This window comes from Phyllostomus discolor, chromosome 1 (assembly GCF_004126475.2).
Source record: "Phyllostomus discolor isolate MPI-MPIP mPhyDis1 chromosome 1, mPhyDis1.pri.v3, whole genome shotgun sequence".
NCBI classification, from domain to species: domain Eukaryota; kingdom Metazoa; phylum Chordata; class Mammalia; order Chiroptera; family Phyllostomidae; genus Phyllostomus; species Phyllostomus discolor.
The window spans coordinates 63,345,496-63,360,007 of NC_040903.2; the positions used below are offsets into that span (position 1 = coordinate 63,345,496).

General features: G+C 35.7%; 1 protein-coding gene across 1 annotated transcript in view; it reads left to right on the forward strand.

The window, feature by feature from the left end:
* NSUN6 (NOP2/Sun RNA methyltransferase 6) overlaps positions 1 to 14,512 on the forward strand; it is a 51,031-nt gene that overhangs the window by 28,127 nt on the left and 8,392 nt on the right. Inside the window, exon 9 of the mRNA XM_028506429.2 lies at positions 5,733 to 5,881. Within this exon, the coding sequence (XP_028362230.1) occupies positions 5,733 to 5,881 (149 nt within the window). The remainder of the gene's footprint in view (positions 1 to 5,732; positions 5,882 to 14,512) is intronic.

Genomic DNA, 14,512 nt, shown 5'->3' on the forward strand with positions numbered 1-14,512 from the left:
TTTAGATTTGATTTCTTGACATCCTGGAGAAATTTGCATATTTTAGTGAACTAATGACTTTTTAAAAGCTGAGGATGTGGTCTTAGATTTTCCACCCTTTTACAGGTCATCGAGATTGCCGTTAACAAAATTCAAGGCATAAATTTGAAGGTCTAATTGGCTTTATTAAGCCAATTCATGAATTGGACAGCATACCATGTAGCAACTGGAAGCTGCTCCCAGCAGCTTTACAAAGTGGAAGGTTTTTATCGGAAGAAGGGTGGGGCCGGAGAGCTATTAACATAAGTTCTTTTGAAAAGGATTATTTTTGGGCCAAGACACCTTTTCTTTCTCTTTCTGGGAAAAGAAGGGGATAGGTTTTCAAGTAGGCCTCTTCTTTTTCTGGGGGATATAGAGGGCCCACAGTGACAGATTACCTTGACCAGAAAGATGTTTCTGGAAGATGTTGAAACTGCATTTTAATTGGGTATTAAATCTAGGTTTAGTATCATGAGCTTTTAGCACTGAATAATGCGATTTTTGGAATGGGCTGTGGTTTTTCTCTTGAATACTGTAAGGAAAAATACTCCTTCTAACTTTGTAGTTTGCCTGTATTTTAGCTGTTGTTCATAAAAATGACCAGTAGACTGTAGACAGTTCAGTATAGTCTATCACTATCACTTCACCAAAATTGTTGTTAGGTCACCAGTTTTTATGTATCTGTGACTTGACATAAAGTGATCATATTCACAAGCATAGTAGGTTGGGATTAGGGTAAGAAAAATCAATATATAGGGATAGTGATTTTAGAGGTCAGTCTTCAGTGCAGTAATGAAATAATCCGTTAACTAGGGATATACAGTCATGGGTTTTTCACTCATCTATATCACTTTATGTGCTAATGGTCATTGGTCATTACCTGTAGCTTTTTTTTTTATCAAGGCTTGTTTAATAACAGATATTCTCTGGTAGTTAGATTTAGCATGTTAAACTTAGGAATGTCAGACAGTAGACCCAATCGGTTTGATAGAAAATGCATCAGTAGTGATGTGAAAATCAACATATTTTGAAACTCATAAAAAGTAAATTATTTTGCAATGTCTACCTAATGTATAGTTACCAGATGCAATTTGAAAAGCAAACAGACAAATGAAACACATGGAATTCTTCCTAGAAAAATAGGGCTTCTTCTGGGGAACAATGTCTAGACTGTTATTTGTCTTCTGTAAGAGCAGGTCAGACTGAATTTCCTCATTACATGAGAACAGAATGTCACCGTCAGTGATTATCAACCCCAAATTGTTAGCCAGATGTTTTCAGGAGATTTATGTTAGAGTATAGGCTGAGGGACTGTGCCAGAGAGACCCAGAATACAGTGGTTTAGAATAGATACAAGTGTATTTTGTTTGTTTGTTTATTTGTTTTTGTTGTTTATTGTTGTCTCACCTGACAGGTAGAAGTAGATATCCAGTGCTGGTATTTTCATCTCTGGGTTCAAGACAGCTTTTCCAGTTCTTTCGAAGGGGAAGGGAAAGGGACTAGGAGACTACACTGCCAATCTTTTCAAGGGCAAGACCTGAAAGCGGGAATGCAGTGTGATTTATAATAAGAAAAACATTAAGGTTTATTCATGTTATAGCATGTATTAGTACTTCATTCCTTTTTATATATAAATAATATAGTATAAGGGTAATGCTACATTTTATCCACTCATCAGTTGATGGACATTTGGGTTTTCCCTCTTTGGGCTTTTATGAGTAATGTTGCTATGGACATTTGTGTGTAAGTTTTTGTGTGGACATATGTCTCATTTCTGTTGAGTATATATCTAGGAGTGAAATTGCTGAATTATATGGTAACTCTGTTTAACCTTTTGCAGAACTGACAGACTTTTAAAAAGCAGCTGCACCATTTTACATTTCTACCAGCAATGTCTGAGGGTTCCAGTTCTCCACATTCTCACCAGCACTTGTTATTATCAGTCTTTTTGATTATAGCCATTTTAGTAGGTGTGTGAAGTGGTAGCTCACGGTTTGGATTTGCATTTCCCTGATGGCTAATAATGTTGAGCATTTTTGCAATCTGTTTATCCTTTGCCCATTTGCTAAGTGAGTTAGTTGTCTTTATTATTGAACTATAAGAGTTCTTTATATATTCTGGGTACTAGTTCCTTATTAGTCATGAGATTCACAAATATTAGTGGGGGACTGAGATCTAGCCCATGCTCTCTTCATCATGTACACGACTATCTTATTTGAGAAGTAGGGATTTCTTACTTGTAGTTCACACAAAAGTATCTTTTGGCCTTGCAGATTTCCTGGTTTCTAAGGATTTTTCAGTGCTTGGGTGGGGGCAGGGGTGGGAATAAGACATGACCACTATTGTCTATATTCTAAGACTATACATCTAGAAGATATTAAGTACTATGGGAAGTCAGAGAGAGTGCTTATTTCTCATAGGGACAATGGAAAAAGTTTAGAGGAGGAGGTGGCATCCGCTGGGCTTGAAAAGGGCAGGTAGTATTTTGACAAACGGAAATGAGTGCAGGAGCCATCTCAGGTAAAGAGAATTAGCAGAGGAATGCAATGGGAGTGTTCATGCATGTTTGGTAATAAAGCAATGTTCTGTTTTGCTTTGTTTTTAACATTGGTAAGTATGGGGAAGTACAGTGAGTGTGGCTGGAGAAGTAGATGAGGCCCTATTTTTAGTGGTCTTTATTTGTTAATCTAAGAAGTTTATTTCGTAGTGGTAGGTAGCTGTGAAACTAATAATTTTTGGTTTTATTATGTCAGAGGAGTGAATAACGTGTTTAGAGCTGTGCTTTAGGGGATTTCATCTGGCCACAGGATTCAAAATAAAACTATACAACATATTTCAATAGAGATAATTTAGTATGAATTTATACTAATGAGAGACAATTTAATACAAATAAACAGAATGAGGAAACAGCTAAATAAATAAATGTTGGAGAGCTGAAAAAGCCAAAGGAGATAACTTAGGCATCCTAGAGGTAATGACTGCAGAAAGTAGCTTCTGTCCCTGTAGCAGGAGAAACAAAAGGAGGAGGAGATTTGTCTGTAAGAACCAAAAAACTTAGAGAAGAGACTCCATGGAGCTGGAATTCGAAACTCTAAGGAAGTGGGTGTTACCCAGATGCTGCTCTTTCCTTAGGACTCAATACAGGCAGTGTCATGGAGCTGGGGCATAGGCCTCTGAGGGAGAGGGCTCTGTCCCCTTCATACTGATACTCAATAGAAGAAGTTAGAAACTGCAGCTGCCAAGGTAAAGGGCTGTTGTTTTGACAGGAGCAGCAAGCAGACAGGAATGAGAAAGGCCATTCTGTACACCTCTTGTCTCTCATCTCCTCAGCCCCCATCACTCCTCCATCTCCCGTTGGTGGATCGTGAAAGGAAACCAGAAAGCAAGGGAGAGCTGTTCAGAGATCCCCCCTCAGCATCGTACGGCAGAGGATGGGTGGGTAGATTTGGACTCAGAAAATGTAGATTAATAACCAGCATGTTTGGGGCAAAACAAAAGCCCTTGAAATGGGTCTCAATACATGTAATAATTTACTATATGATAAAAGAGCTATTCCAAACCCAGCAGAAAGAATTAGTTAATAGTTACAAGACAAATTATTTTGGATGGGGAAAGATGTACACAAAAGTAATTCTGTAAATAATTTAACTGAAAATAGCTAGAAGCAGGTAAAGATGAACATTTATCTGATTGCACAAATGGAGATTTTAAAGCATGAAAGCAAAGGTAAAACTCAACAAGAGAAGGATATATTTAATCTTCAACAATTACATATGTAAAAATAATTCAAAAACTTAAGAAAATATTTGGAGGGGAACATTTGGAAAATATTTAATAGAGGAGAGATTAATATCCTTAATATACAAAGAGCTCTTCTAATTAAATAAGGAAAAGAAAACATTCTCAGTCAAAAAAGGGCAGAAACAAAGGATGTGACCATATAAAGAAAAAATACACATGGCTAATGAATAATTGTTGACTTTCATGAGGATTTTGGGAAGACAAATATGCTCATGATAATGGAGGTATAAATTTATACAGTCTTTCTAGAGGATGTTTATCAGTGTGTATCAAAAACCTTAAAAATTGTTTACTTTGGAAAGCTATTTCTTCTGGGACAGTAGGTAGAAAAGCAAAGATGGTTATAGATGGAGATGAGTTAAATCAGTAAGAGTGTGTGTCGGACAGTTTTGCAGTCAGAGAAAAGCAGGTTATGTTGGTGTGAGATTCAGAACAACTCTGTGCGTACTGTGGGAGATCAAGCAGCTTTTGTAAAAGCAGTCAGCAGCAATGTTGCTAGCAGTTAGCTAGCATAAACAGATAAGCAGAGTGTTTTCTTTTATGACTTTCTCCAGTGACACTAAATATATCAGAAGTTGGAGTGGACAAAATTGCTTAAGTGAATGCAAAGGGAAACCTGTGGAAGATTGGATCCAGGGGGCTGTCAGCTCACTGTAGAGCCTAGCCTTGCTGAAGGCACAAGAAGTGAGGAGACTGAGAAACCACAGAATTAGTATGTTTGAATAGAACCTGATCGATGTTCTCTTTCTGGGGCTATCTGCTGTAGGGATTACCAAAGGAAGTATTGGCTCTCAGAATAACTTCAATTCATTCCAGGTCTCAGTTCAGATGTATTGTGGCTTCTGACATTGGGGTCGCAATGTCTCGTTTGATTAGGCCTTGGTTTGCCCTGTATCAACAGAATAACCCTCAATTGTAATAATTCCATTTTTAACCTTTTTATAAAGTCAGGCTAATAGGAAGGGGGATCCCTGAAAAAAGGAATTTATTTATACAAATTTGTGTATTTATTCTTACATGTTTAAACTTTAGTCACCTTCAAAGTACTTTCCATTTGATGCAATATACCTATCAGGACATTTTTTCCATTATTCAAAAACAGTTTTTGAACTCATCAATTTTTTAAAAAAGATTTTATTTATTTATTTTTAGAGAGAGGGGAAGCGAAGGAGAAAGAAGGAGAGAAACATCAGTATGCTGTTGCCTCTCACTCACGCCCTGCTGGGGACCTGGCCTGCAACCCAGGCAGGTGCCCTGACTGGGAATCAAACTGGTGACTCTTTGATTTGCAGGCTGGCATTCAATCCACTGAGCCACACCAGCCAGGGCTGAAGTCATCAATTTGATGCCTTTTAGTGCTTGTGCCGTTTTTTGTTTCATCTCTTCGTCATTGGCAAACCATTTCGCGTTGAGGACTTTTTTCATCTGGGGAAACCCAAAATAAAGTTGCTCCAGATGAATAAGGAGGGTAGGGCATGGAAGTCATGCATTTTTTGGTCAACTGCTGAATAATCAGCATGGTATGGGCAGGTGTCCTTATAAATCACCAACCATGAAATAGGCAAATGCATTGAGTCTTCAGAAAAAATTCAGGAAACAGAATGCAGCTTCTTACAACAATGCCAGCTGGTACACTGATACAGATGGGTTCCTAAAACACTCACCTAGTGGAGGAAGCCTGTACTATGAGGGGCCCACCCTCCAGAGGATAATTGCAGGGGTTTTTTTGGTCTCCCCCCCTTGTATTAAATATAAGTCAGAATTAGTTTCACTGGGTACTTGATTGAAGGCAGGAATTGTTCTTCTCTGTTCCAGACTATGATTTTATATTCCTCATAATTGCTTCTGTCTCAGGAGTTTTTTATTGTAGACCAATACATCAGATACAAATACATTCATGATTCTGTTCATAGGAGAGCCTCCGTTCTTACCAGAATCTTTTGACCGAATTCTTCTGGATGCACCCTGCAGTGGAATGGGACAGAGACCAAACATGGCTTGTTCTTGGACTTTGAAGGAAGTGACATCATATCAACCATTGCAGCGAAAACTCTTTACTGTGGTATGTGATGATTCTTTACTGTGAAAGAAAGTTGGCCTTCACTAGCTTGATGTTTAAAGGACTGAAAGCAGTGTTCACAGCAGCATTATTTTCAATAACCAAAATATGGAAACGGCTGAAGTGCCCATCAACAGATTAATGAATAAGCAAAAAAAAAAAAATGGTACATAGATACAGTGGAATATTTAGCTTTAAAAAGGAATGAAATTCTGGTACATGCTACATCATGAATAAACTTTGAAAACATTATGCCAGGCACAAAAAGACAAATACTGTATAACTACATTTATATAATATAACTAGAACATGCAAATTCATAGAGACTGGTGGTTACCAGGTGCTGGAGGTATGAAGGAATAGGAGTTATTGTTTAATCAGTGTGTGCAGAGTTTAAGTTTGGGATGATGAAAATAATCTAGAAATGGATAATGGTGATGGTTGCTTAAAAGTATGAATGTTCTTAATGCTACTGAATTGTAAACTTAAACATGGTTAACATGGTAAATTTGTTGTATATATTTTACCACTCACAAAAGGACAGAAAAGACCTAGTTTTAAATAACAGGGAGTTTCCTTTATGTTGACTTCGTGATAGGCAATAGTAGAATTTCTTCACTGAGATGCAATGAATCTCAAACATTCTGCTTTGCAGATGTCACTAGATTATTTACTACTTGATGTAAAAAATTATATATGAAACAAATTACTCTTTTTAATGGTGTTTCTGGATCAGCTTAGATAGCAAATTAACAGTGGGAAGTCCAGTTATATAACTGTCTAATCAATCACCATGTGATTGTGTAAAACCAATGTAATATTGTTATGTCAACTGTAAATGAAAAATAAAAAAAGAAGTTGCAAAAGTGGGAAGTCCAGTAGAAATGCAAATGGGAAGTAACAATGTCCAGCATAGGAGATAGGAAAACCATAAAAACTATAAATATAACTGGTCACCAGTACATTTAAGAGGAAGCCCAGATAGAATATTTCAGAATTTTTCTGTCTTACAAGAATGATAGATACAGTAGATTTCACAGAATACAGGTAGCATTTGATCAAGGATTACTTCATTATTTTTTACTCAGATCTTATTATTAATACATAGGTACTACAATAATGGATGCAATATTAGTCTTTAAAGTTGCCTTTGAGCACATTCCTAGTCATCTCTCCTATTGTCTCCTTTCATACACAAAGGTGGCACCACTAGTAGTGGATTATTTAACTTTTTCTTGTTCTACTCAGTCTGTGAAGAATGCATCCTGGGAGTTAAAACAGCAAGCGGCATAAAAGAAGCTTTATTTATAGCTGAAATCCATTTTGATTGGGAAGGTAAAATTAGGACACTGTCTTAAAGACCTTTGGGTTTTCTTCCTAGGCCATAGCAAAATGAAAATTCAGAAAACCTACTTAGGATGCATTACCTCAGTAAAAAGGAACAGCTGACAGTGTGAGAGAGAACTGAATTTTCAGCAGGTATTCAGCTGGCATGGATAGAAATTGAGACTGTGGACTTGGAATCAGACAAGCTTTTTAAAAATTAATTTATTTTTTCAATTAGAGATGATATGCAGTATTTTATTAGTTTCTGGTGTACATCATGGTGATTAGACACTTACATGAATTGATAACCCCTTAAGTCTAGTACCCATCTAACACCACATACAGTTCTTGTTGGGTTGCTCAAAAAGACCATTTAGCTCTGGCTGGTGTGGCTCAGTGGATTGAGTGCTGGCCTGCAAACTGAAGGGTCGCTGGTTCGATTCCCAGTCTGGGCATAAGCCTGGTTTGTGGGAAGGTCCCAAGTTGGGGGCATGTGAAAGGCAGCGACACATTGATGTTTCTCTCCCTCTTTTCTCCCTCCTTTCCCCTCTCTCTTAAAATAAGTAAATAAAATCTTTTTTTAAAAAGTCCATTTGGTTTTTTCCATAAAATAAAAGACATTTTTCATTTTCACTAATACATTTATTTACTTGGATATTTTGAGTAAGCTGTCTCCCTTGTGATATAGTGTTGACTGTTCTCAATTAATGTCTCGAATCAATCACTATCAACTTGAACTGGTCTGTCCAACCATGGGAAATCGTCCAGCGGGAAATCTCCAGCAGGGAACTTTGCAAACCACTTTTGACACATTCCATCACTCACAGCACCTTCTTCATACAGTGCACCAATGTTTTTTGGGGTTCTCTTTTGCATTTCAATTGCGTTTTTACCTTTTTTGAAATAATAAAGCATAACATGCTGAAAACGTTGCGTATTTTCTCCCATCTTCAATTATTGAAATTGCTACACAAAAATTTACCAATTTTGATTTTTTTTTTGATGGACAGTGATACGACAGTTGTCACAATACAATCTAATAACATTTTTTCAAATGAAGTTAAAGACAACTAAGTACTAGTAGAGCCATCTTATGGAAAACAAACTTTTCAGCTAACCCAATTGCCTATATTCCCCACGCTATACTTTACATCCCTGTGGTTGTTTTTATACTGGAAATTTGTACTTCTCAATTCCTTTTACCATTTCCATCCATTCCCCTAACCTCCTCCCATCTGGCCACCATCAACTTGTTCTCTGTACCTATGAATTTCTTTTTGTTTAGCCTCTTCATTTAATTTATTTTTTAGACTCCACATATAAGTGATATCATATAGTATTTTTCTCTGTCTGACATATTTCATTTGGCATAATACTTGCTAGGTCCATCCATGTTGTTGCAGATGGTAAGGTTTCATTCTTTTTTATGGCTGAGTCATACTGAATATATGTACCATTTCTTTATCCATTCATGCACTGATGGACACTTAGGTTGCTTCTATATTTGACTGTTGTGAATAATGCTGCAGTGAACATGAGGGATGTATATATCTTTTTGAATTAGTGCTTTGGATTCCAGAAGTGGAATTTCTGGGTCATATGGTAGTTTTTTAAAAATTGTTTTGAGGAACCACCATAGAGCTTTTCATACTGTATGAATTTTGTATATTAACCCTTTATCAAATGTATCATGGGCAAATATCTTCATTCAGTAGGTTGTCTTTTTCTTTTGTTGATGGTTTTCTTTGCTGTGTAGAAACTTTTTAGTTTGGTGTAGTTTGATTTGTTTAATTTTCTCTAATTTTCCTTGCCTGAGCAGATAGATCCAAAAAAAAAAAAAATGCTAAGAGTGATGGCACAGAGTTTACTGCTTATGCTTTCTTCTAGGATTTTTATGGTTTCAGGTCTTACCTTTATGTCCTTAAACCTTTTTCACTTTATTCTTGTATTTGGTGTAAGAAAATAATCTTGTTTCAGTATTTTACATGTATTTGTTTGCTTTTCTCAACATTTGAAAAGACTGTCATTACCCCATTTGTATATTCTTGCCTTCTTTATTATAGATTGATTGACTACAGAGGTTTGGGTTTATTTCAGGGATCTCTATTATGTTCCATTGATCTATGTATCTATTTTTGTGCTAGTACCTCATGCCATTTTTATTACTGTATTCATGGAGCATAGGTTGATGTCGGGTAGCATAGTATCTCCAACTTGACTCTACTATCTCAAGATTGCTTTGGTTATTTGGGGTCTTTTGTGATTTCATATAAAGTTTAGGATTATTTGTTTTATTTCTGTGAAAAATGCCACTGGTATTTTGATAGGGGTTGTGCTGAATTTATAGATTGCTTAGAGTAGCAGGGAAATTTTAATAATATTAATTTTTCCTGTCCATGAGCATGGAATATCATTCCATTTATTTGTATCTTCTTCAGTTTTGTCCTTTAGTGTTTTATAGTTTTCCACATACAGGTCTTTTATTGCCTTGGTTAAATTTATTCCTAGGTATTATATTCTTTGATGGAATTGTAAATGGGATTTTTTTTTAATTTGTCTTTCTGATTTTGGTGCATAAAAATCCAACCAATATCTAATACTAATTTTGTATCCTGCTACTTTACTAAATTATTTATTAAATCTAATAGTGTTTTGGTGGAAAATGGTGGAATAGTATCATGTCATATGTGAATAATGACAACTTCTAACTTTCCAATTTGGATGACTATTATTTCTTTTTCTTGTCTGATTGCTCTGGCTAGAACTATGTTGAATAAAAGTGATAAAAGTGGACATTGTCTTGTACCTGGTATTAAGGAAGACACTTTTAGTTTTTCACCATTGAGGAGTATGTTAGCTGTGGGTTTTACATATATGACCTTTATCATGTTCCTTCTATTTCAACTTTGCTAAGAGTTTTGTTTTTTTTTTAATCATAAATGGATGTTGGATTTTTATCAAATGGTTTTCTACATTTATTGATAGGACCATATAAGTTTTATCCTTTATTTTATTTATGTTGTATATCATATTAATTGATTTGTGTATATTGAGCTAGGAATAAATTCCACTTGATCATGGTATATGATCTTTTTAATATATTGCTGAATTCAGTTTGCTAATATTTTGTTGAAGACTTTTGCATCTTTATCATGATGATTAGCCTATAAGGTTTTTAAATTTTCATGACATTTTAAAATTAAATTTATCAACCTTAAAAAAGTAATTTCTCTGTTCATAGTTGTATCTTTAATTCCATTCATTTTATTTGGATTTACTTTTCCTTGTGTTAAAATAGGTACAATACCAATTTTTCCAAATAGGAATCTATGGCTAGTAAATTTCTTGAGTTACAAATGCCTTTTTTTCCCCCCTCATCCTTGAATGAGGGTTTGTATGAATATAAAAATTCTTGTTCATTGTCATTTTCCCTGTAACACTGAACATATTATTTCAGTTTCTAGTAGCATCTTCTTGCCAATAAGAAATGTGCTTAAAGACCCAGTAATTACACCAGACCATTTATTATTCTTTTATTTGTTTTTATATTAGTTTTATATTTTAATTTTTCAAGTACAGTTGAAATTGAACATTATTATTTTCATATGTACAGCATAGTAGTTAGACACTTATGTAAGTTAAGAAGTGATCTTCCCATTAAGTCTAATACAGTATTATTGACTATATTTCCTGTGATGCATTTTACATCCCCATTGCAGTTTTGTAACTGCTGATTTGTACTTCTGAATCCCTTTACCTTTTTCAGCCAACCACCAGATTCCCCTCCCACCTGGCAATCATCATTTCATTCTCTGTATCTATGAATTTCTTCCTGTTTTGCTTGTTCGTTTGTTTTTTAGATTCCACATATAAGTGAAATCATATAGTATTTGTCTGTCTCTGTCTGACTTATTTCACTTAGCATTATATTCTCTAGATTCATTTATGTTGTTGCTAATGGTAAGATTTCATTCTTTTTATGGCCGAGTAATATTCCATTGTATTTATGCACCACATCTTCTTTATTCAATTGTCTATGGATGGACACTTAGGCTGCTTCCATATCTTGGCTATTGTAAATAATGTTGCAATGAACATAGGGATGTATATGTCTTTTTAATTAGTGTTTTGGATTTCTTTGGATAAATGCCCAGAAGTGGGAATTCTGGGTCTTGTGGTAGTTCTATTTTTAATTTTTTGAGGAACCCCATTTTGTTTTTCATGTTTTCTCCCTCCTTCTTTTTTTCTCTCCCTTCCTTCCTTCCTTCCTTCCTTCCTTCCTTCCTTCCTTCCTTCCTTCCTTTCCTTCATTCCTTCATTCCTTCTCTTTTTATTTTGTTGGTAGTATTTTTTTTCTGACTTTGGTACCAGGGTAATTAATGCTGGTCTCTTTCCTCTTTAATTTTTTGGAATAGTTTAAGAAAGTGAGGTGGTGTGGGTTTTTTTTTTTTTTTTTTTTTTTTTTTTTTTTTGAATGTTTGGTAAAATTCATCTATGAAGCCATATGCTCCAGGGCTTTTGTTCATTGTGAGTTTTTTTGATTACTTATTTGATTAATCAGTTTGTTCATATTTTCTTTTCTTTGTGATTCAGTCATAGGAGATGTATTTTTTTTTTAGGAAATTATCCATTTTTATTCTAAGTTGCCCAGTTTGTTGGCATATATTTGTTTGTAGTCTTTTCTTATAATTCTTTGTATTTACGTGATGTCGTTGTGACTTCTTTCATTTTTCATTTTATTTATGTGGGCCCTCTTTTTTTCTTGATGAGTCTGGCTGAAAGTTTGTCAATCTTGCTTATCTTTTCAGAGAACCAGCTCTTGATTTCATTGATCTTTTCTGTTTTTTTAAGACCCTATTTTGTTTATTTTTTCCCTGAGCTTCATTATTTCTTTCCATTTACTTACCTTGGGTTTTGTTTTCTCTTCTTTTTCTGTAAAGTTTGATTGTTTATTTGAGATTTTTCTAGTTTCCTGATGAAAACTAGTGCCAGAATCAGATACATCTTGATTGGAGTCATGCATCTGACACATAAGTGACTTCAGATACATTGATTTACTCAGTGGAGAGAGGAACCATACCTCATAGTTTTTAAAAGGATTTATTGAGAAAACCCATGTAAAGTGTTGAAAATAATAGCTGGCCCATAGTAACAAAATTTAAATTTTGATCCACATACTCTGGTTTAAAAAGTATTTGTATATAATATATATATTTTAAAGGATTTTCATTAAAATTTAAAAGGATAAACAATCATTTGGGGCAAATTCATTTTTGTATAATACTTCATTTCTTGACTCATTTATTTATTGGAAATATTCATTGAGCATTTACTATATATAATACATTATCCTAAGTGCTGACAACACAGTAGTGAAAAAATAAACAGTCCTGCCCTTATTCATGAGGTTTCTACTTTGATCAATGAGGAAAAGTAACAAATGGATGAGTAAGTTACAGTTTATTACAAGGTAATAATCTTATGGAGCAAACTGTACAAAGCAAGGGCAGATAGGAGTGCTAAGTTGGAATAGTTACAGTTTCATATGGGGTAATCAGTGTGGGTATTGCGGGAAAGGTGACATATAAGCAAGGATAAGAAATTTTGAAGGAGGAAGCAATGCAGAGAATTCAAAGAGCTTCCCAGGCTAAAGCACTGACCTTGTCGGGGGAGTGTGCCAAGTGTCTTCCAGAACAGCAGAGCCGGAGGTTGTTAATGCAGATTTAGCAGGTGTTCAAGGTGAGGTCAGAAAGGTAGCAAAAGGCCTTTTTTGTGTAGAGCCTTGACAGCCACTGTCAGGACTTGGGCTTTGACTCCAAGTGTTAATGGAAGGCATTTGAAGGGTTCTGAGCTGAGAAGTAACAAGTTTAAAAGTACTGGTCTGGCTACCACACTGAGAATAGATTGTAGAATGGCAAAGGGTAAGAAGGGGGACTAAGCAGGGGACTGTTGCAGTAATCCAGGCAAAGATCATGAGGCATGGACCAGAATGGTAGCTGTGGAGTGGTGAAAAGTAACCAGTATCTGGGTATATTTCAAAGGCAGAGACAATAGGATTTGCTCATGTATGGAGAATGTGAGAGAGAAATATGATAAAGTATATTCTAAGATTTGGGGGCCTGAACATATGGAAGGATGGAAATACTTCTTCAACAGAGTTCAGAGGGAATATAGGGTTTAGTTTGGGACATGTCAAATCCCATAGTAGAAATTATGGGAATGTATGAATATGGAATTTTTTTTCATGGCAAGGGGCTCTGGTGGAAGTTTATTTTCATTTTTTTATTTTGATCATAGTGTGTTATATTTTAAATTATATGTTATTATTTATGCTATTTCAGTATCCCAATTTTGCATCCTTTGCCCCCATGTACCAAGTACCTCCCCCCACTCCCTCAGGCAATCCTCACACCTTTGTTCATATCTATGGGTCATTCATAAGATCTTTGGCTACTTCATTTCCTGCACTGTATTTTTGTTATCCTGTAACTACCAATTTGTACTTCTTAATCCCCTCATCTCTTTACCCATTCTCCCACATGTCTCTCCCATTTGGCAACCACCAAAATGCTCTCAGTATCCATAATTATCTCTGGTTTTGATTGCTTAGATGTTTTTTAGATTCAATTGCTGATAAATATGTATTTATTGCCAATTTATTGTTCCTAGTTTTGATCTTCTTTTTCTTAAAAAGATCCTTTGACATTTCATATAATGGGTTGGTGATGATGAACTCCTTTAGTTTTTTCTTGCCTGGGAATCTCTTTATCTGCCCTTCCATGCTAAATGATAACATTATAGGGTAGAGCAATCTTGGCTGTAGGTTTCTGCTTCTCATGACTTTGAATATTTGTTGTCCCAAGATGATGGGAGGAGTAAGTGGAACCCACACTAACCTACTTCCAGGACCAGCCTGGAATTACAACTAAATTGTAGAGAAATCATCTGGAATAAACAACTGAACAGTAACAGGAGAGAAGCCTTATAACTACAGACAGAAGAAACAGCTTCACCACAATGTGACTGATAGGAAGTGCAGAGGAGATGTGAGAGGGCTAGCTGGGACCCCATGGGTGGTAGCTGAAGTGCTAAAGGGACATTTCAGTGGCCGGGGTGTTTTTCTGAAGAAGTTGGGGTCTAAACCCCAAGCCTATAGCACCAGAGCTGGAAAAGAACCCAGATAACACCTAGCTGTGAAAAGCGATAGGGTTTCTCTCTGCTAGGGAGAGATGGCTGGAGTCCTAGAGAGCCTTTTAAAGGGCCAAAGCACAAAATTTCATTTGCAGCCACTTACCCTGGACTCCGACA